This window comes from Prionailurus bengalensis, chromosome A3, assembly GCF_016509475.1.
Source record: "Prionailurus bengalensis isolate Pbe53 chromosome A3, Fcat_Pben_1.1_paternal_pri, whole genome shotgun sequence".
NCBI lineage: Eukaryota > Metazoa > Chordata > Mammalia > Carnivora > Felidae > Prionailurus > Prionailurus bengalensis.
This window is the reverse complement of record NC_057354.1, coordinates 30,121,273-30,144,985: the sequence shown is the minus strand read 5'-3', so window position 1 is coordinate 30,144,985 and position 23,713 is coordinate 30,121,273. Positions and strand designations below refer to the sequence as shown.

Sequence of the window (23,713 nt, the reverse complement as noted above, 5' to 3'; positions counted from 1 at the left end):
CCAATCTGCATTTACATTTTAGGTAATTATTACATTTATAGTAATTATGGAAATGTTAAGACTAAATCGGCCACTCTATCATTCGTGTACAGTTTTCTTAGTGGTTACTCCAGGCACCAGAATACACATATGTGACTTATAACAATCTACTGGTGTAATGTTCTACCACTTTTAGTGGAGTGTGGCAACCTCACTTCCATTTAGGTCCTTTATCCTATTTTAAATAGCATCATATTGAGTATCAGATGGTTTTATAATTTTTATTCAGTCACCAAATATGATTGCTAAAACTCAGGAGGAAAAGGAGAGTCTATTACTTTATGTACCTGTATTTCTGCTCTCTCCATTGTTCCTTCTTTTTTCTTGATGCTCCAAGATTTATTCTTTTATCATTTCTTTTCTGTTTAAAGAATTTCCTTTAGCCAATCTTTAGTGCTAGATCTGGAAGCAACAAATTCTTTTTTATTTTCCATCATTTGAAAATGTTTTATTTCCCTTTAATTCCTGAGGGACAGTTCTGCTGAATACAGAATTCACAAATGACAGTTATTTTATTTCAACACTTAAGAAATAATGTGCCACTTCCACTGGTCCCCATGGTTCAGATGAGAAATCTGTTATCTGAACAGGTGTTCCTCATCATTTCTCTCTGGCTGCTTTCAAGAAACCTTTCTCTGCCCTTAAGTTTCCAGGCTTTCTATACTGTTCCATTGATCTATTTGTCTATTCTTTCACCAATACAACACTGTCTTGATTATTGCAGCTTTACAGTAAGTCATGAAGTCAGGGAGTGTTGATCCTCCAACTTTGTTCTTCTCTTTCAATATTGTGCTGACTACTCTGGGTCTTTGGTTTCTCCATGCAAATGTTAGAATCAGTTTCCCAATATCCACAAAATAATTCACTGGGATTTTGCTTGGGATTACATTGAATTTATAGATCAAGCAGGAAAGAAGGGAAGAACTGATATCTTGGCAACAGTGAGTCTTCTCATCCATGAGCAAGGGATGTATCTCCATGTACTTAGTTCTTGATTTTGTTCAGCAGAGTGTGTACATTTCCTCATATAGATTTTATACGTATTTTGCTAGACCTATGCCTGAGTATTTCATTTTTGGTGGTGCTAATGTAAATGGTACTGTGTTTTTAATTTCAAATTCCACTTCTTCATTGCTGGTACACAGGAAAGCAACAGACCTCTGTGTATTAACCTTGTATCCATCTCACACTTTTAGATTTCAAGAGTTTGATTATGATGCATCTTGGTGTGGATTTGAGTTTCTCTTGTATGGGGTTTACAGTTTCTGAGACCTGGAGGTTTGTTTCTTTTGCCAAATTTGGTAAGTTTTCAGCCATTATTTCTTTCAAATACTCTCAGCCCCACTCTAATTTCCTTCTGGGACTTCAATTATACAAGTGTTAGATCTTTTCCAGGGGCGCCTGCATGGCTCAGTCGGTTGGGCATCTGACTTCAGCTCAGGTCATGATCTCACAGTTCATGAGTTTGAGCCCCACATTGGGCTCTGTGTTGGCAGCTCAAAGCCTGGAGACTGCTTTGGATTCTGTGTCTCCCCCTCTCTCTGCCCCTCCCACCCTGCTCCTGCTCTCTCTCTCTCTCCCAAAAATAAATAAACATTAAAAAAATTTTTTTTTAAACAAACAAAAAAACAAGTGTTAGATCTCTCTCACAGATTTTTTTCAAGTGTGTTTTCTCTCTGTTGTTTAGACTGGAAGAACTCTATTCTTCAGTTCTCAGGTTCACTAATTCTATCCTCTGTCACTGTCATTCTACTAATTGAACCCATACACTAAGTTGGTGGGGGCGGGGGGGGATGTTGTTGTTACTGTGGTTTTCAATTCTAAAATTTCCATTTGGTTCTAATTTCATTTGTAATTTGATCCTAATTTATTTAGTTCTTTACTGAGATTGTATACTTTTATTTCTTTCAAAATAATTTTCAATTGATTTTGAAGCATTTTTATGACAGCTGCTTTAAAATTCTTGTGAGAAAATTCCAATATCTGATACATCTTAGACTGGTGTCTGTTGTCTTTTCTGATTCAAGTTGCAATTTACTTTGTTATTGGTATGACAAGCAAGTTTCTATTGTATCCTTAATATTTTGTCTCTTATGTTAGAAGTCACTAACACAGGGCCTTATTAAATATTTTATTTTAGCAGGTAGTCACCCTGTTTAGTTTTAGCATATGGACCTTACCCACTTTTCTGGGCTATTATTCCAATGGCAGATTAATTTTCAGAGTCTTTGTGGTATTATTTGGCCTGCTCTGTGTATCTGGTGCCACTGGGCTCCCAAGGGTCCCTGCTGGTGCTGCCTGAAGGAATGAAAGGAGGTTCCCCAAGCCAGGCTGCTAGGTGCCTATTGGTGGGAGAGGGGTGTGATGGCCTTAGGTTCCTCCCCAACCCTCCCTACCGCCCCCACCTCCCCACCCCCGCTTCCCAGTATCTCTGAGTGGGAAAGGCAAGTCTTGAACCCACAGAGACAAAAATGACAGAACATGCTGCTTCCCATAGGTGGGTCCCTCTTGCCAGTTCCACCCACCTGCCCCTGTATCTCTGGCTAGGGGAGAAGCAGCTCAGGCCCACATAACCAAAGAAACTTCCCTGGACCAGGCCACTCGCAGCTGTGTCCTTTTTGCCACTAGTGTTCACCCCGGTATCTTTGGTTGGGGGAAGAGACCCTCAGGTCCTCAAGGACAAAGAAGCTTCTCAGACTGGAACGACTGCTGTTCTGAGTCTCACTTGCTAGTTCTGCCCACCTGCCTTGATATCTCTCAGTGGAAAAGGGAAGTCTTAAGACCGGTGGGAAAAAGACTGCTTTGTCTCCACACTTATATTCAGTGGATTCCTAATTGATTCCCCTTGGTTATGACATTAAGCTTGCCTGATGTTTTCAAAAGGATTTTCATTAAATTATTTTTTAATGTTTATTTATTTTGGAGAGAGACAGAGCATGAGTGGGTGAGGGGCAGAGAGCAAGGGAGACACAGATTCTGAAGCAGGCTCCAGGTTCTGAGCTATGAGCACAGAGCCTGATGCGGGGCTCGAACTCACGAACCACATCACGACCTGAATCGAAGTCGGATGCTTAACCAACTGAGCCACACAGGGGACCCTATGGGGACTTCCATTAGATTCATGGAAGGAATGAGCCTACCTGGACTACATTCTATTGCAGGTCAGAAGGTCAGGAAGCCTAAGGTCTGGGAGGCCTTTTTCTGTTGGGTAGGGGGATGCACTATTCCCTAGGGCTATATTGTTCTTCTAGTCCTGTGGTCCCAAACCAGCTCACCTCTCCTTTTTACAACCTTTCAGAGTCCTCCTTTGGTTGTCTTCTGTACCAATTCTAGGATGTATAGACTTAGCAGAGAAAACGGGTCTGTACTATCTCACCTGTACTAGAAATCTCCTATGAGTCTGCTTCAATTGTGTTTTCTCTCTGGATTTTTTAGTCAATTCTTTTATTCTTATATATATCTGGTTATTTAATTTAATGCCAGACTAAGTTTTATAAATATGTTGTAGATATAACATAAGACATATATAGCTAGATGTAAATATATATTACATGTTATCAGTAAATATACAAAAACTATACAGACAACTGAATCAATGATTGATGGTGTCTTTCTCCAGAGAAAATTTACCATTTACTTCTAGCAAGCAATAAGGCTAGGAGCAGGTTCCCTTAATCCAATCAAGGACTGAGGTGATTTGAAAGCTGGGCTTCAGCCTTTGTGAGAGCTAATCCTTAAGGTATAGCCTATCCTTCAGAGTTCCCAACTAAAAGCCTGGGGTGTTTTCCAATGCTCTTCCTTCTCTGCAGGCCCTGAACTCCAATTTTGTCCCCTAACTCTGCATAACTACCAAAAACTCTACTTAAAATCTCAGCCTCTCTGCTACCCCTTTGTTCAAACTCTTAGATGCACAATTCAAATCAGCCAATCACTCTAAGGGAAAAGCTATACCGAAAGCTGCCCTCACCCCTCTGAGTTTTCCTTCTCTAAAATATGAATCTTTCAAGTCCTTGCTGTCTGACTTGCTCACTTTCTAAAGTCTTAAACAGATTTTTTGAATTATTTTCCTTTTTTTTTTTAGTTGTTCTCAGTTGGGAGTGTCAGCTTAGAAAAAGCTATCCTGCCATCGATACAAACAGAAATCTTCCCATAGCTTGTTTTGTGATATGAAAAGACGTTCTGGGCTCATTTTATAGATTTCCTGGCTTCCTTTTTCCAAGGTACCCTAGGTTCCTTTTAGTGGGAATTATTATTTAGAGAATAGAGTCTGGAACTAGAAGTGCCTAATGCTGTCCAAGTGGGTTTCTCAGATGTTTAGTAGAGAGAACTAGGAAATACGTTTTTAAAAAAGAAAATACAGAGGCACCTGACTGATTCTGTTGGTAGAACATGCGACTCAGTCTCAGCATTGTGAGTTCAAGCCCCACGCTGGGCATAAAACCTACTTCAAAAAGTAAAGAAAAGAAAAGAAAAGAAAAGAAAAGAAAAGAAAAGAAAAGAAAAGAAAAGAAAAGAAAAGAAAAGAAAAGAAGAGAAGAGAAAAGAAAAGAAAAGAAAAGAAAAGAAAAGAAAAGAAAAGAAAAGAAAAGAAAAGAAAAAGAAAAGAAAATGTATCATGAGTTCATACTGACACTTCTGATCAAATTTAAGATTCCTGGATTCTTACCCAATCTCTGACTGTATCTCTTTTCCACATCAAAATCTATGGCCTCAATCCAATGTAACTATCTACTTGCTTACAATCTTACAACACAGAACCTCCAGAATTAACACTACCAATATTATTACCAAGTATCTGATTATTAAAATCAGTTTATACCTTTGCAGCTCTTTGTCCTTAGGGGTATATCCCAGTAGAAATTTACAGTCACATTACTCTGTTTCAGAGTCACTTGAAATACTCTGTATGCTTCAAACCTGATATACATTTAGGCTCACTTATTTCATTTTGTGTTTCATTTTTTTGGAATTTTTTTCCTCTCATTTTATTTTTGTTTTATAATATGGTAAGGCATTTACATGATTCTAAAGCCTAATCCACAAAACAAAGTATATTCTAAGTCTAGGTTCCATAGCTGTTTCTTGCACCCAATCCCCTCCCTCTCCTTAGAGTAACCATTATTATTCGTTTCTGGTTTACCATTCCTTTGGTAGGTCTCTGTGTATACACAATAATACATATTTACATTTGTATAGGCCCCTTCATTTGAAAAATCATAACCCACAATACCACTGTTCTGCTCCTTGCTTTTATCATTTAACAATATATTCTCAAAATGACCACATAGCATACTTAGAGACATAGTCCTTGTTCCTTTTTATAGCCACTCCCTTTACAGTATTCCATTGTGTGGATATGCTGTATTTTACCTAAACAGTCCTCTAATGCTCTGAGCCCAGACTAAACTGCCATTCAATTTTGCTTTATAATTTAAATTCACTAAAAAATCAAATGCTCAGATAGCCAGATCAACTAACTTGCTGCCATCCTGGCCTTTGCTGTCACAGCTTTTTTGTTGTTATTGTAAAGTTTATTTATTTTGAGAAAGACACAACATGAGTGCGAGAGAGGCAGAGAAGGAGAGAGAGAGAATACCAAGCAAAGAGAGGGAGAGAGAGAGAATACCAAGCAAGCTCCACACTGCCTGCCAGCACAGAGCCGGATGCGGGGCTCAAACCCACAAAACCGTGAGATCATGACCTGAGCTGAAACCAAGAGTCAGACTCTTAATGGACTCAGCCACAGGCGCTACTGTCTACTGTCTACTGTCATAGCTTTAAGCAAAGAAGCTAACCATATAAGCAAGAAGCAAAGCATACTAACAAAGCTCCTAATCAAACCCCTGATACAGAGTTCTCACCTAGAATATACACCAAATCACAAAAAAAAACACAAATGATGGGGCCCCGACATAAACCTCTCTCAGCTGGGATCTAGCATTGCACTGGTGTCTTTAAAAGCTCCCCAAATGATTCTAATACATACTACAAATTAAGAGGAAATCTTCCATACACAATCTTGGAATTTCTAGGTGTTAAAGTAGCTGAATTTTTGGCACTGAAATACTGAAAGTATTTCCACATTCCAAAGTTTCACCTTTAGTAAAAATGTTTTACGTAATTCCTTAAAATCAAAATACAGGGGCGCCTGGGTGGCGCAGTCGGTTAAGCGTCCGACTTCAGCCAGGTCACGATCTCGCGGTCCGGGAGTTCGAGCCCCGCGTCAGGCTCTGGGCTGATGGCTCAGAGCCTGGAGCCTGTTTCCGATTCTGTGTCTCCCTCTCTCTCTGCCCCTCCCCCGTTCATGCTCTGTCTCTCTGTGCCAAAAATAAATAAACGTTGAAAAAAAAAAATTTAAAAAATCAAAATACAATGAAAAAAGTTCATCAAGAAAATTCATTCATACTAATGGCCCTAAAATGTAACAGATTAAGCATTTGTCCCAATTATTAAAAAAAAAAATAGTAAATCTACAACTATAATAAATCATGTAACATTACAAATGAGTGCTATATGCTTAAATGTTTAGGATACCTTACCATACTCATCCACAATGATAATTAAAACTACCATGAAATAATATGGTTCCCTCATATTTTTTAAAAATAATACATCATCGACCTTGAAAGACTCAATAAAATCAAGGGACAATTCCTTTGTTCACATCCTGGGCTCTGTCCTAGGAGCTGTCCTGGATCCAGTCCTCCATGATCCCCCTGAATCACATCTGTATTCATGGCTTCACCTACCTACCATCTATATGCTGGTAACCACCCAAACTACATTTCCAGCACAAAGCAAGACCCATATTTGAGACGAATATTTCTTATGTCAAAAAATTAAATCCCCTTCTTTTACTTATTTTTTCCAACATTTTGTCATCGTGCACCCTCTTTCAACTCATCAGTTGTTCCTTTACCTCACCCCATTCATTCAGCCTACCAAACCTTTTTGTCCATTCTCTATTCCCACTGTCCATGCCAATGCCTTGGTTCAAATTCTCCTCATCCAAGTTTGGTCTCTGCAACAGCTCAGCCTAGCTCCCTGATCTGACCAGTTCTCTACAGAGCAATCTGTCATCTTCCTCAAAGGCCAGTCTGATCATGTCAAACCTGCCTGGAAACCTGTGTCTGCCTTGATGGACATAAGGCCCATCACAATCCAACCCCACCTCTCCTGCTCCATCTCTAGCTACTGCTCCCCAGACTGAGCAGCCTAAAGTGCAGCAATACTGAATGTCACTCTCTTCCCTCAACTTACCTGTCCTTAAGTCCCCAGGCCTTAGCACATCCTATCTCTATCTTCCCTCCCTCTTGCTTCCCCACCTAGTAAATCCTAACCACCCTTTCAGATCTCACTTCAATGTCCCTTGGAACTCTGGAAACCGTGCCCAACGTTTTTGATGCTGAGTTGAATTACGCCTTCTCTGTGTTCAGACTTATCACGTGGTCTCTTACTGATACAGAGAAACATCTCTACCTACTAGACAACCATGATTTTCTCAAGGATATATCTCATTCACCTTTTTTTTTTCTCCAGTGCCTAAAACATCATAGATGTTCATGCAACATTTGCTGACTAATGAATAAAAATATCAATTCCAGCAAAATTCATAACAACAAAAATTTTCAAGCTCTTACTACCAGCAGTTTACTACAAAGAGAGTCCAAGATAAACCCATATATGTATCCATGACATTCTGGAGAGAAGAACATTTCAGAAGCTAAAAAAACTAGAGGCAGAGCCTTTGTTCAAAGACATCTAGACAGGGGCGCCTGGGTGGCGCAGTCGGTTAAGCGTCCGACTTCAGCCAGGTCACAATCTCGTGGTCTGTGAGTTCGAGCCCCGCATCGGGCTCTGGGCTGATGGCTCAGAGCCTGGAGCCTGTTTCCGATTCTGTGTCTCCCTCTCTCTCTGCCCCTCCCCCGTTCATGCTCTGTCTCTCTCTGTCCCAAAAATAAATTTAAAAAGTTGAAAAAAAAAAAAAAAGACATCTAGACAGTGATCTGACTCTATACCCCCAGATGGGGAGGTGTCTTGTGGATGCCTAGTTTGGCTCAAGAACCAGGGGTCCAATAGCTTATATAAATCATTTCCTTAAACATCCATCAGAAGATAATTTGTATTATGTTTTTCTAAATAATAAAATTAAAACTCAGAGCGTAACAGGGCAGTGCAACAGCAAAAACTGGGAGTTCCAGAATCAACAAAACTCAACCCTGCAAAGAAACCAGGAGCCAAAAAATATGGCTCTGACACAAGCTATATTCGGCTCTGCTTTGTGTGGCCCCCTCACCTCTTACAGGTTTCTTGATACATTCTTACCTATTAATTTGAAATATTACATTAATCTTGTGGGAGGAGTATCTCTTCCCATCCAACTATAGTCCACCTGAAATGAGAAAATAGCCCCATTCTCCTAGGCTCAAGATGTGGGTGTGACATTTGTTAGCTTCTTCCTCTATTTTAACCCCTTCCTCAAATGTATGACCAATTTATGATACAATTGCCATCAAAGGCTTCCTCAGACTCATCCTTTCATCTCCATTCCCCCTGCTATGCTCTACCCCAAGACCAAAATAATTCATAGTAGTCTTAACAGCCAAAGCCGCTGGCGATCTTCACAGCTTCAGAGACCTGCCCACAAAGTCTACTAAGCAGCCCACAGCCAGAACAGCATTCCTAGAGCACCGAGGTCACCATGTTACTGCCCTTGTCAAGTGTTTACAATGACTGCACAGACAAGGTTCGTCAGTTTTACATTTACCAAAGGAAGAAAAGAGGAATAAGATTTACACTGAGTTCTGTCTCATTCTAGCAGTAAGTTATATTACCCACAGATTTTTTTAGAAGTACTATTCATCTCAATAAGAGATGCTCTTCCAATAAAAATCTACCTATTATGTTTAATTATTATTTCTAAAAATGTCCATTACATTTATATGGTTTGCTCATCTGTGCACTAAAAATAATCATAATGATTAGTTAATTCAGAAAAAACTCTTCACATAAGGTCTCATGGTAACATGAAATTGAAAAAAAAAATTATTTATACACAAATCCTCGTTTTAAAGAAATATGGTAACATACTCAACTATCTTCAATATAGAAACACTCAGAATAAAATTCTATGGCAGAAATACATGTACACAAATTAGTGTATGTAAAACTGGTGAAATATGAATAAGGTTAATAAAACTGTATCAATGCCAATTTTCTGGTTGTGCTCTTGTACTACTGTTATGCAAGTTGTTACCATTAAAAGAAACAGGATAGAATATCTCTCTACTATTTCTTATAATCCTATGTGAATCTATAATTATCTTAAAATAAAACGTTTAAAGAATTATGTAGAAGGATTTTGAAATTTATTACAAAGTAATCAAAACAGGCTGGTACTCATATAACAATAGGCATACAGGTCAGTGGAATATAACTGAGAGTCTAGAAAAAAACCCATACATCTACTCAACTGACAAGGGTACCAGGACCATTTAGTGGAGAGAAAAAAATAGTCTTTTCAATAAATGGAACAACTGGATATCCGCATGCAAAAGAACAAAGTGGAACCTCCACCTCACAGCATGTACAAAAAATAATTCAAAATGGATCAAAGACCAAAATGTAGGAGCTAAGTCCATAAAACTCTTAAATATTAAACACAGATGTAAATCTTCATGCTCTTGGATTAATGGTTTCTCAGATAAGACACTCAAAGCACAAGCAACCAAAGAAAAAATAAATTAGACTTTATTAAAATTAAAAATTTTTGTATGTCAAAAGATACTATCAAGGTTATTTTTTGTGTGAAAAACAATGGACAAAACTAGAAGAAATTATTGCAAATCACGTCTGATAATATTAGAAATATCTAGAATATATAAAGAACACTTGCAACTCAACCATAAAAAGACAAAGAGCCTAATTTTAAAATGTGCAAAGGATCAGAGTAGACATTTCTCCAAGTTGGCCAAAAAACACATGAAAATATACTCAAAATCAACAGACACTAAGGAAATGCAAATCAAACCCATAACGGATATCAGTTACACTCATTAGGATAGCATAAAACCACAGAAAGTAAGTACTGGTGAGAATGTACGGAAAAATGAACCCTCATAAATTGCTGTTAAGAATATAAACTGGTGCTGTCTCTGTGAAAAATGTCTGGCACTTCCTCAAGAAGTAAAACACTGAGTTACACGACCCAGCAATTACACTCCTGGGTATACACCCAAGAGACATACCCAGATGTCCACACAAACTTGTTCACAAATGTTCAGAGCAGCATTATTCACAATAGTCAAAAGGTGAAAATCACGTAAATGACCATCAACTGATGCAATGGATAAATAAGATGTGGTTTACGCATACAATGGAATATTATTCAGCCATAAAAAGGAATGAAGTCCTGGTCCATGATGCAAAGATGAATTTTTCAAACATTATGCTAAAAGTCAGTCAAAACAATCACATGTTGTATAATAACATTTATATGAAATGTCTAGAATAGATAAATCCATCGAGAGAAAGCAGACTGTGGCTGTCAGGGGTTGGGAGAAAGGAGGACTGGGGGTGAGTGACTGCTAATAGGTACAGCGTTTCTGCCTGGTGTAATGAAAATATTCTGGAATTAGACTGTGCTGATGGTTGCACAATTTTATGAATATACTAAAAGTCACTGAATTGTATGCTTTAAAGTGGTGAGTTTTATGGCATGTGACATCTAAATCAATGGGCAGAATTCATAGCCCAGAAAAAAATTATAAAATTATATGGGGTTATTAGAATGAAAATAAGAATTTAAGGGGAAAAAAAAGGCTCAGTGCAAAAACTGTTTAAGATGACCACACATGTATTTTTCTTAATGAATGAGAATGGTTATCGAACTGCTATGGAATTTGGATTCCAGTAAATTTTAAAAAATAATATAATTTTTTTTAGTAACTCTGTTCTTTGCAACTATGTAAGTCCATTTTTATTTATTTTTTAATTTTTTTAACGTTTTATTTATTTTTGAGACAGAGAGAGACAGCATGAACGGGGGAGGGGCAGAGAGAGAGGGAGACACAGAATCGGAAGCAGGCTCCAGGCTCTGAGCCGTCAGCCCAGAGCCTGACGCGGGGCTCGAACTCACGGACCGCGAGATCGTGACCTGAGCCGAAGTCGGCCGCCCAACCGACTGAGCCACCCAGGCGCCCCTGTAAGTCCATTTTTAAAAAATGGTATATGTCGGGGCGCCTGGGTGGCTCAGTCGGTTAAGCATCCAACTTCGGCTCAGGTCATGATCTCGAGGTCCGTGAGTTCGAGCCCCGCATTGGGCTCTGTGCTGACGGCTCAGAGCCTGGAGCCTGTTTCCGATTCTGTGTCTCCCTCTCTCTCTGACCCTCCCCCGTTCATGCTGTCTCTCCCTGTCTCAAAAATAAATAAACGTCAAAAAAAAATTTTAAAAAAAATGGTATATGTCAACCTAAAAGTATGCAAGGAAGTAAAAAGAATTTTAAAATTATTTTGGAGGTGCTTCAAAAGTTTGAAGATAACAACTCTAGATAATATTCATATACAGGTGCATAAAGAGATAAGTAAAGAATGTTAATTGTAGCTGTTTTTGTAACAGGACAAGGTGGAAAAATCTAAATGCCCATCAGCAGGAGAATGGGTAAATAAACTGGAGTTATATATTGAATACAGCTATAAATCAACTAGAGCTACATTTATCAATACAAATCTCAAAAGCATTAAAAAATGGATTTTGGGGGTGAAAACAATATGTTATAGAATAGTCACTTTTTATGAAGTCTGAAAACATGATCTTGTTTTTGGAAACAAGACATTGTGTGGGTGTGGGTGTATGTGTGTCTGTAGTAAAAGTAGAAATGTGCGAGGGAAATAATGAACATCAACTTTACCATACAAATTACCTCTGAAAAGAGAGTAAGGGGAAATGGGATCAGGGAGGAGTAACACAGGGGCTTTGGTTCGTATCCGTAACATTTTATATTATATAATTCAATATTACTATAATAGTAAAAAGAAGAAGGAAATTCAGCAAAACTAGGTTGCAGGTAAACAGATGTTCATTTTATTACTCTTTGTATCTCTTCCATAGACTTGAAATGTTTCATATTAAAAGGAAGTTAAAGTTAGCTCAGAGACTGAACCCAGCACCAAACATAATTGCTTTAATAAAGCAACCAGTTACCCTGTCAGGGTTGGTCAGGGTTTCTCAACCAGCCGCCCAAACGATGCTCCAATTAAAAGACAGTACTGGTATATACTAAAAAAGAAGTATAGGACACAGTATTTAAATACAAGTTACAGAAGGGCATAAAAGAAAACTAATTCTGCAAATTTGCCTCAAGATCATCTTGCCAAACCTTCTGATCAAAATCCTTGCATAGCTTTGTAAGATGTCTCTAGTACTTCAAAAAACAATATTAAAAGGGGAAAATTAAGTGACAATTATAGTCAATCTGGCCTTTCCACTCAATTGTGAAAAAAACATCCACACAGGAAATATGGTATCTGCAGAGAAACACTTACAAATAGCTGAAAACCACTATCATTTTATGATTTAGAAACAAAACACCAAAAAAATTTTAAGACATAATTTTTAAAGCAAAAATGCCTACATACCAATAATTAGGACAGAAAAGTCTATTTCTATAGCACAGAGTCCAATTCAATCTCTATTGTAATATAAATTCAATCCAAAATTGTCATTTTTTACTATATATCATGCTTTTCCTTATAAAACTAATTTAAAATATATTAATATGTGTCACATGTTAAGTAGGGAAAAGGTCAAATTTTTCTTTTAATATTATTAATATCATTACAAATTATATTTAAAATGTATACCATAGTCTGTTAAGAAATTATGTTTTAGGGGCGCCTGGGTGGCTCAGTCGGTTAAGCGTCCAACTTCGACTCAGGTCACGATCTCACAGTTCGTGAGTTCGAGCCCCGCGTCGGGCTCTGTGCTGACAGCTCAGAGCCTGGAGCCTGCTTCGCATTCTGCGTCTCCCTCTCTCTCTGCCCCTTCCCTGCTCATGCTGTATCTCTCTCTGTCTCAAAAATAAACATTTAAAAAAATTTAAAAAAAAAAGAAATTATGTTTTACTCTATTTAAAATCATCTCATCAAAAACAGGATACTTTGTTTAAAAAGATTATTTTTTAATTCCTAAGAGTCCACAAGATTGTAAATTTTTGTGAAGGGATGTGTGAAACAAAAAATATCAGAAACACTGGTCAAGAAAGGTGACTTATGTGTCTCTTAACAGCACCTGACACAGTTCCAGCCCCTAATGCTTATAAGCTTATTAATAAACAAATTAGAAAATTCTTAATTAGAATGCAATTATCAGGGGCACCTGGGTGGCTCAGTCGGTTAAGCGTCTGACTTCGGCTCAGGTCATGATCTCATGGTCCATGAGTTCGAGCCCCACGTCAGGCTCTGTGCTGACAGCTCAGAGCCTGGAGCCTGTTTCAGATTCTGTGTCTCCCTCTCTCTCTGACCCTCCCCCATTCATGCTCTGTTTCTCTCTGTCTCAAAAATAAATAAATATTAAAAAAAATTTTTTTAATGCAATATCAAATTCTAAAAAGACAAAGAATTCAGCCACAACTAAAATTAACTTCTATAAGTGCAAGACAATTCAAGATGAGTAAACATGTAAATAAATAGCTAGAATTGAAGTTCACTCAAAATGTTACCTTGAAAGAACAGAAAATTTACAGAATTAAAAATTGAAAGAATCAAATCAAACCAGGGTCTCAAGTAGTAAAAGAAAAGCATTTAAAGGAAGATGACATCCATAAAATGAGAAGAAAGAAAAAATAAATAAGCAAGACAAATATGAGAAAGCCACTCTCAGAAGGAACAATGAGGAAACGTCTAGCTAATTATAAAGGGCTAGTCTGAAAGTACAAGGAGAAAAGGGAAATGGAAAGAAGATAGTAACAAAATGAATTAAATCAGTATACAATACATGGATAGGGATGCTTTTGCCACAATCATTTGAGAAATCACAGAAAATGATAAAGAGTGTGAGAAAAAAAGTTTCAGAATAGGTCAGTGTCTGATAAATTTCCAGACACAAATACTCCGAAAAGTACAACGGTTTCATTTCAGTTTTAGAAACAAGATTGTGCTAAAGAAAAAAACTAGTATGACTTCTGTTCAACCACAATACCAGATACCTACTTCTAAATTTAATACTCAAGATAAATGTAACCTACACATTTATTAAGTCATTTCAACATTTTTAGAAAAAACTGTTTTGATCATAAATGTACTCTGTTTTTCTCCTATATATTTATCTCTCCTCTACACTGTAGTAAATAAAAAGCATTTAGCTATCTTGGGAAACTTTCAAAGAGGTAAAGCTTAAATGTCACATATCTGCTTTCAAACACATAACTTATGCAATTATATTACGACCTTCATGCTCAATTTTTCTTCTTACTCAACAAACATATTTTTACCTTTTCTTTTCTTTCTTTTTGTAAGTAAGCTCCATGACCAATGTGGGGCTTAAACTCACAACCCTGAGATCAAGAGTTGCATTTTCTACTGAATGAGCCAGCCAGGTGTCCCAATTTTTACCTTTTCAAATAAGTAAATTTTATCTTTTGGAAATCAGCAAAAAATTTTAAATGTCTATTATGTAAGTATTTTGCAGAGTTTTTACCCAATATAACATAATTGATTCCTCCCATAATTCTATCTCCCCCATCACAAAGTCAGGAGACAAATAAATGCCATTCAGTGACTTGGCTCCATGAGATTGAAACTCAGCATGGAACAGTCCTCACTGCAGCGACCTCAAAGAGCCAGCCAGCATGGGGCACCTCGGTGGCTCAGTTGGTTAAGTGTCCGACTCTTGACTTCAGCTCAGGTCATGATCTCACAGTTTGTGGGCTCAAGTCCCAGGCTGGGCTCTGTGCTGATGGCACAGAGCATGCTTAGGATTCTCCCTCTGCCCTTCCCCCCACTTGCACGCCCACACACTCTCTCTCAAAATAAATAAACATTAAAAAAATAAAAAAACAAGAGCCAGCATAATGCATTCCACATAGTGGGACCCCCACAGTCCCTCATAATGATTGAGTGAATTCCTGATATACTAGGAGACCGGCATTTCATTACTTGATACAGTATTTTCAAGAGCATTCCCAATTTTCATCACCAACACTTACTGAGTATTCACCAAATGGCAGATTCTGGAAATATGCAGGGGTGTCACTGTTCTTACCTGCCTAGCATGGGCCCCATGTTCTGGTACATGACGTGTGTTCTCCTTTCTCCTTTTCTACTTCCCCATCCTCAGTCCATGCCACTTACTCCTACTGGAGTTGGGCCTCACACCCCAGCTCCACAGCAGGTGCTCAACTCAGGTACAATCAATCAGAACATTCCCCATGACCCAAACACAGGGATTGCTTCAGTAAAGGACAAGGGACCAGTCAGCACTCTTTATTTGAAATGAGCATCTAAGAAAGGGTCATTCTTTTCCAGTGGCCAGTTCAATTTAACTTCTGGAGACACCACCTGAAGACAGTCTGACTGAGAATATGGCCAACAGAGAGAAGATCAAAGCCAAGAGATGGAGAGAGACCAAGTGGACCCCTGGATCCAGCCACACACAAAGCCAACAATATCCCCTTGACTTTCCTGTCACATGAACCAATAAATCTCTCCCATCTTTTTTCTCTTAAGCTTACATGAGTTGGGTGTCTGTCACCAAAAGAACCTTGAAAGAAATTATATCCAACGCAATTCACAAATACAAATTAATGAGCCCTCAAATGGGAAATTGGCTAAATAGAGCTGAGGTACAGGGCAGTGAAAAACAGCCTCATTCCCAGCTGGAAGTTGGCAATTTGAGTTACGCAGTATCAAAGAAACAAGCTAAAACTATTGCCTGTGGTAACTTAGGGTTCAGATCATGTGCCCACCAACACCGGAAAACTAAGACTTGGCAGAAAAATGTCAGGAATTTAGACCATGTTGTCAATTCTGAGAGAATGAGGCTCAAACTCCTCGGTGTAGAATATGAAGACTTTCATGATCCTGACCTATGTTCCTCTGTATGTCAGGAATTGTTCTACATTATGAGGAACAGGAAATCCAACCTTAACTGGCTTAAGAAAAATACAGAATGCAGTACCTCACAAAACTGAAAAGTACAGCTTCAAGCAACATTTGATCCAGAGATTCATACAATCATCAGGTCTCCAGCTCCATTTCCTTGACATCTACCCTCTTCTAGAAGTTGCTGTGACCATAGGTGGGTTCCTATCACAACTATGCTAGTTATAACAGTTTCTAAGTTTTATATCCTCAGCACACAAAGCAGAACATGACAAAGCATCCCTTTCATTAAATATCCAGAGGAGACAGCTCTCCAGAAAAAGTCCTGAGATTCACTTTAAGTCAGCTTAGATCACATGCCTACCTCAAACCTCCTAACAAGCAGAGGCTGGAATGCCCTGATGGCTTAGCCCAGGTCAAGCATGCACCCTGAAGCTGGAGGTTGTTGGGAAAGGAAGAGGAAAGGCCATTATCACCTTCCAGGCTCACACCATTCCAACACATCCCTCACAGGTTATGCCCCAACAACATCCATGTTCAGTTCTCTAAGTGCTGTGGGTTGAATTGTGCCCCACAAAAAGATATGTTGGAGTCCTAACCCTCGGTACCTGTAAACGTGACCTTATTTAGAAACAGAGAGGTTGCAGATATACTCAAGATGAGGTCATACTCAAACATCCAACATGACTGGCATCCTTACGAGACAAGAGACACACAGGGAAAGCGTCATGTGAATCTGAAGTGATGGAGGCAGAGACTAAAGTGATGCATCTACAAGCCAAGGAATGCTAACGATTGCTGGCAATTCCAGCAGCTAAGAATGGCATGGAACAGATTCTCCCTTAGACCTTTCTGCGAGAACATGACACTACTGACACTTGATTTCAGACTTGTGACCTCCAGAACTGGAAGAAATTAAATTTCTGTTGTTTTAAGCTACCCAGTTTGTGGTACTTTGTTACAACAAACCTAGGAAACTAATACACTTAGGTAAGGATGATAGTCCATGATTCTTTGCCTTTGTATATGCTCTTTTCTCCTTCTGGAATGCTCACCTCTCCCAGATGGTCTGTCTATTCACACTAAACCTCAGATCTGCCCAAATGTTCTCTTCTTTGTGATGCCTTCCACCATGGCCCCTCTCACTATGTATAAGTCCAGCACCACATACTGCTTGCATTTTTATTATTAAATTTTAAATTGCCTGTGCACATAGCTGTCCTCCCTTCAGAATTATGAGCTCTCCAACGGGATAGCAAGGCTTTCTTACCCACCTTTATATCAAGGCAAGTGAACAGCACCTAACACATAATAATCATTCAAAAGCTTCTATGTATTGAACAGGCTGATAACTCATCTCAGAAAAAGATAATGGGTATGATTTCAGAAAATGGTCTATAACAGATTATAGAGAACTGAAGACAGGCTTTGAGGTAGAATCTAGATAAGGAGAGAAAAAGAATATGGGGGCGGCAAGAAGGAAAGGTGTTAAATTTAGCAAATATGCAGAAAAACTACAAAGTAGATGAATATGATTAGGGAAAAAAGAATGTGTTTGGGGCAGTGGGAGCCTTCTGCTGAGGGGCATTTTCCAGGTAATAAGAGGAGTAGAAAAAGAAAAGAGGTTTCTGAGCAAGACCGTTGACACACATTTTCAGGGGATTCCTATGACAAAGTGTTGAATGGACTCTGGAGGTGCAAGAGACCAGTCAGGGTGCAACAGAGGCAGGTCAGCAAGGAGGTGAAGGGCCAGATGATCTAGGACAGCAGCAGCAGGAGTGCGAAGGAACACAATTTTAAGACTTTAGAGAGAATAAACAGGAAAAGCAAAGAATTACTCTTTAGTTTTGACCTTTGGTTATTTCGCAGGATTGACTACTGAAATAAGAGAGTATAAAGGAAAAGACTCTTTTTTTCCATGAGGATAAAAGTTTGTCTCAGATGGCTTACTATAAAACATCCCAAAAAAGATGCCCAGCATACAGAAGGCAAAGAAGTGCCTGAGATTTATGAGAACAAAAGACACAGATGGCAATCATACAGGTAAGGATGACTTTTTTTGTAAGTCATAAAAAAGATATTGCAGAATTTTATTCTTTCATTCCACAAATATTTATTGTGCACCATGTCCTAGGCACTGTTCTAGGCTCTGGGAAGCCAGAGCTCATGGAGCTTATATTCTACTGGGGAACACAGACAAGTCTATTTGACTCATGAACATAAATTTAGGGCTTCAAGTTAATACTGCTTAGTAGTTATGATAAACCAAAACAAAAAAAAATTTTTTTTACCTTTTTCTTTTTTCAAATTTTATTTTCCAGACATTTCCTTTCATATAGGTATACATGTCCCTGATCAGTAGCCAAACAGGTTCGAGTAAGTTAAGGGTTTGTTTTTTCCTTTGGTTTGTTTGTTTGTTTATTTTAATGCCAGCATATTGCTGCAATAAATCTATTTTTCCTCCTTTGTTTCTTAATGGCATCAGGAAACCCTTCCAAAGAATGTTCATAAAGGGTGACTGGACTCAGAAAAAAATGAGAGGACAAATGGTACAATGGAAAGCAAGGTATAGGAATTAACAAGGCCTGAATTCAAATCCCAGTCCAGTTTTTTCACAAGTTGTATAAGCTGGAGCAAGTTACTCAGTATCTCCAAGCTTCAGTTCACCCATCCGTGAAATGGGAATAACTTCACTCTAAGGATTGAAATAAGTAATTTCTAAATGGCACTTGACGCAACACCTAGAAAAAAATGGGAAAAACGCTGGTGGCAGCTACTGCTGCGACTAATACCACCATCACCCCACATGCCCGGCACAAAATAGATGCTCAATAAATGCCTATTTCTTTTCTTTCTTTCTCTTTCTTTCGTTTTTTAAAATTTGTTGTAAATAATTTCTACGCCCAACGTGGGGCTTGAACTTATGACCCTGAGATCAAGAGACTCACGCTCTTCCAACTGAATGAGCCAGGTGCTGCATATTTTTTCCTTCTAGGGAAGGGAAGTTCTTAATATCCTGGGTAATTACAAGGCTCCCATTCACTAGGCTATTGTAGTCTATCCTCCTGAAACTTCCACTTGATAGAAGAATTAAATGCAATTAATTTCATAAATGGGCTTACTATCTTTATTTCTAATTTGGTGGCATGTATTTATCCTCCAAAGAAAAATTTCAATGGTGAGGTCACAAATAGAAGAAAATGATCACTGATGAGGTGCCCGGGTGGCTTGGTCGGTTAAGCATCTGACTCTCGATTTCTGTTCAGGTCATTATCTCGTGGTTCGTGGGATTGAGCCCCGCGTCAGGGATTCTCTCTCTGCCCCTCCCCCTCAAATAAATTAAAAAAAAAAAAATGATCACTGAATTATGAATGCTAACATAAAAATAAATGAAACTGGCACTGCTTTAGAAATCATCCATCAAAGATTCCATAGTAATTTTTACTAAACTGACACCAATAATAAAATCCTCTGTGATTAATCATTTCTGTAGGAACTTTCATTTGGAAAAAAAATTAAGTGATTTTCTAACTGCAACCACATAATAACACAAATTTTATACGACACCCTCAGAGTTGTCCAGAAGATTAAATGGCACAATGCATATGAAAACATTTGGCCAGGTCCCTGGCACATAGTATGCATCCAGCGATAACTTCAGTGAAATCTACTCCTCTTATTATCTTACATTCCTTTCAATTAACAGAAAAGACCTTATAACTACAATTTTCACACAGGAATTATGGAACTAGAAAGATTTAAAAAACACACTGACTTGATGCCATTCCAAACCAGAAAGGTATTCATTTGAATGTCTCTTCATTTAATAACAAAAAGGTCTGTGAGTTAAATCAAGACACGTACCACTATAATCAAAACCAACATTTCAGTCTTCCCCTAAAAGAATCCTTCCACTACCAATTTAATGAAAGTTTTTTAAAAGGCCAGAGACATTAAGTTCCTCTTACTTTCATTTTTAAAAACGCAAATTCCAGAAGCCTATAAAATATACTGGAATTATCAGGACCAAAGTCATAACTGTTTGCCCAGGAAAGAGCAGTGACACCGCCTCCAACCTGCTCAAACAGAGCATCCACAAAGACCAGGGGTGCCCCTTCACTCATGCATGACACCATCTGAGACAACCAGTGTCAGGACTGCTTATTCCCTATAACAAGTGGCTCTTCTCCAATCCTCTGGACTACAAGAGACCCCTGCTCTTTCTCCCTGGCAATCTCCCTCATACACAAACGACCCCAATGCTTACACCTGTCCTGCTAAGTGGATAGCCTAAGAGCACCCAATCTCAGTGTGCATAAAATCTCCTCCTGTGTCCCTATGTCTGTTAATGGTATTACTACCTTCTCAGTCGCCCAAGATAGGATCTAGTTTGCTTTCCCTCACCATCCCCCTCCCTTCCCAAGAATGAACCAGTTTCAAAGCAAGACCTGTCTTTTACCTCTGCAATACCACCTAGCACCCACCCTGCCTCCATTCCCACAGCCTATCTCAGGTTCTCATTACTGCCTTCCTGACCCAGGCCAGCCCCCACCCAGGTGCCCAATGAGTCCACATACTCTGAAGAGTAGACAGACAGATCTTGCTATGCATGTTCCTCCACACCCTGTGGGCCCCCACTCCCTTCCACAGCATTCCAGATTCTCAGAACTTAAAGGACTCTCCTCTGACACAACCACCCATTCACTTGATCTTAGAAGATCTTCAAATTCAAAATGCTCTGGCCTTACTTTCAGGCCATTCCTGCTCTGGCTCCAATCTAAAATCCTGTAATGCCATGAAAATGAGAGTGAACTATGCCATTCCACTGCTCGATAGCTAAAGGTCAAAATTCTCAACTCAACCTACAGGGCTTCACATGGCCTGGCCCCTGCCTATCTCTCCAGTCTTGCCATGCTCCCATTTGCTCTCTGCTTCAGCTCTCTGGCCTTCTATCCAGCTTGCCATGATCCCCTTCATCCCAAGCCTCTGGACATGCTGGCCCTTTAGCACCCCACTCCTCACATAGGCAGTGCTATCCTACCCTTCAAATCTCAACTCAGAAGTCACTTATTCAGCCACTAGCCTTACCATTCCAAACTAAGTCCTCTGTTTGTCCTCTATCCTTTCTTCCATAGCCTCAAGCAAAATAATAATAAATCAGTTATTAGATTTCCTATTCCCAAGCTAGAATGTAAGCTCCATAAGAGCAGGACTATGTTGGTCTTGTTTGCCACTGTATCTCACAACTTACCCCAGAGGAGCCCTCAACAAATATGAGTCAATTAACATAATTCATAAATCAGAACACCCTAAGTTACAAGGCCACAGGGCGACTGGGTGGCTCAGTTGGTTAAGCATCTGACTCTTGGATTTTGGCTAAGGTCATGATCTCCCGGTTCACAGGATCAAGCCCCACATCGGGCTCTGTGCTGATGGCTTGGAGCCTGCTTCGGATTCCCTCTCTCTCTGCCCCTCCTGTGCATTATCTCTCTCTCTCAAAAATGAACTTAAAAAAAAAAAAAGTTACAAGGCCAGCCCCCACTACACACAGGTCATGAAATCACTTGGTTACTCCCTAACAATAAACAGCTCATCTCCTCAATGTTTCTGAGTTCCCCTGAAGATCTGACATTACATGAGTCTACAGTTCTACCATTCCAAAGATCCCTCTCACAGCTCTCTTCTATACACGCTGGTACCAGCAATACTTTGCTTTCTGGGTTCCACAATTTTGCTTGCATCCTTCCTCCCATCTGGAATTTTCTTTTTCCCAGCTATACATTTCCAAATCCTATTTTGCTTCAAATGCTCAAATCCAATGTCGCTTCTTTCTCGAAGTCTTCTTTGCATTCCCCCAGCTCGTCACAACCTCCCTCCCTGAATTCCCACAGGTTCTCCATTATTTCATTTAGGTCTGATCAAATGTCACTTCAAATGAGAGTTCCTCCTAAAGTTACTCACTGGTTATAATTTTCTATCAGGTCATCCTGTTTTATTTTCTTGACAGCATTTTACTATTATCTGAAATTATCTGGTTCATTTTTTCTTTACTTATTTGCTTATTTACTTATTAACTGCCTGTCTCCCCCACTGGAATGTAAGATCCATGAGAGCAGGGACCCTCTGTCTTGGTTTCCATATTTCCCCACTCCTCCACATCTGACATCAAAAATGTTTAGTAAAATCTGCCAAAGGCATGAATGACTCCGTAGTCCTGGTGACTAGGGTCATTTGTGTACCTATCTTTCTCTTACTGTATTCCAAATTCCAGGTGGACTAGGTCAAAGTCTAGCTAATCTATTTGTTTGTCTGCATTACCTGGAAATCCTTTCACAACTGAAGCAAATAACAGATAACTTTTAATTAATGAATTAATGATCTCTCCAGGAGGTACTGTCCCAAACCAGGCCAACTCAGAACTCCATATTCTCCAGAAACCAGGGCATACAGGAACCTCCTTCTATGCCCTCTCCATCCTGTTCCAATCAGCCACCTCTAGTGAGCTTCAAAAGGCGAGTCTCTTCACTTTCCTCTAGCCAACAACCACTGATTCTATCTCTAATATCTCACAATCCTAACCTTTTCCTTCTATCTCCAGCCAACAAATCACTTCCAGGGCCCTGTTTCTTCAGAGTACCCTACATCTCCAATGAGTCGGAGAACTCATCAGGCCCTAGGGAACAAGGAGACGTTAAAACGAAGTGTTACTTAAAGACTAGCTCTCTTTTCTTTTATACCCCGTTTATCCGAAAGCGGCCCAGTTTCAAGGACTGGCTTTGACACTCTTCGGGACCCTAAGCTTTCTTCTCATGTACCCGCCGCACCCAAATCCCTCTGTAGTGCCTCCACCCGTGCCTCGAACCTTTTCATCTTCCAGTACAAGACAACCCTAGGCCAGAGACGATGATCTCCTCGGAAGCAAATGGTCCTCAAACACCGAGGGGCGGCCGTACCCTCCCCACTTACTGTCCGGCATCTGCCTCCGGCCTGGAGCCATCTCGGCGCCCCTTAGCCTCAGTCTCCCTCTGGGCCTGACCCTCCAACACCACCCCCCACTCACCTGAAGCGGCCCCCGCAGTGCTGGCATTGCTCGCCCACCCAGCCGGTGGGACAGACGCACTGGCCGGTGCCAGGGTTGCAGCGGCCGCCGTTGACACAGGGTCGGTCACATTCCTTGGCCTCGGCTGCGGCTGAGCCCGACACCGCCGACGCCGCTGCCGCGGCCTCGGCCGCCCAGGGCAGCAGCAGCAGCGGCGGCGGGAGCAGCAGCAGCAGCAGCAGCAGCAGCCGCGGGAGGCGCAGCCCGGCCCCCAGCCCCGGCCTCCCAGCCCCGGTCGCGTCCCAGTCCCAGCGCTGCCCGCCGTTCCTGCCCGCAAGCGCTGTCGCCGCCGTCCTGCTCCTCAGCCTCGCCTTAGTCGCCGCCGCCGCCGCCACCATCTTCCCGGGGCTGAGACGGCGCCCCGCGAACACATACACACACCGCACGGCCGGCTCCGCTTTGCCTGGCCGTGCGGGGCGGGGCTGTGCGGACGGTGGCTCGGGCGGTCAATCCTGGGGGCGGGGCCAGAGCTGCGCG

General features: G+C 40.2%; 1 protein-coding gene across 5 annotated transcripts in view; it reads right to left on the bottom strand.

Moving 5' to 3' along the window:
• Nucleotides 1-23,674, bottom strand: part of ATRN (attractin) — a 160,957-nt gene extending 137,283 nt beyond the window's left edge. For all 5 annotated transcript variants that reach the window (XM_043602787.1, XM_043602788.1, XM_043602789.1 and 2 more), the window contains exon 1: nucleotides 23,198-23,674. In XM_043602787.1, coding sequence (XP_043458722.1) covers nucleotides 23,198-23,574 — 377 coding nt within the window. In that variant the 5' untranslated portion in view covers nucleotides 23,575-23,674. The remainder of the gene's footprint in view (nucleotides 1-23,197) is intronic.
• Between the last annotated feature and the right edge of the window lie 39 nt (nucleotides 23,675-23,713).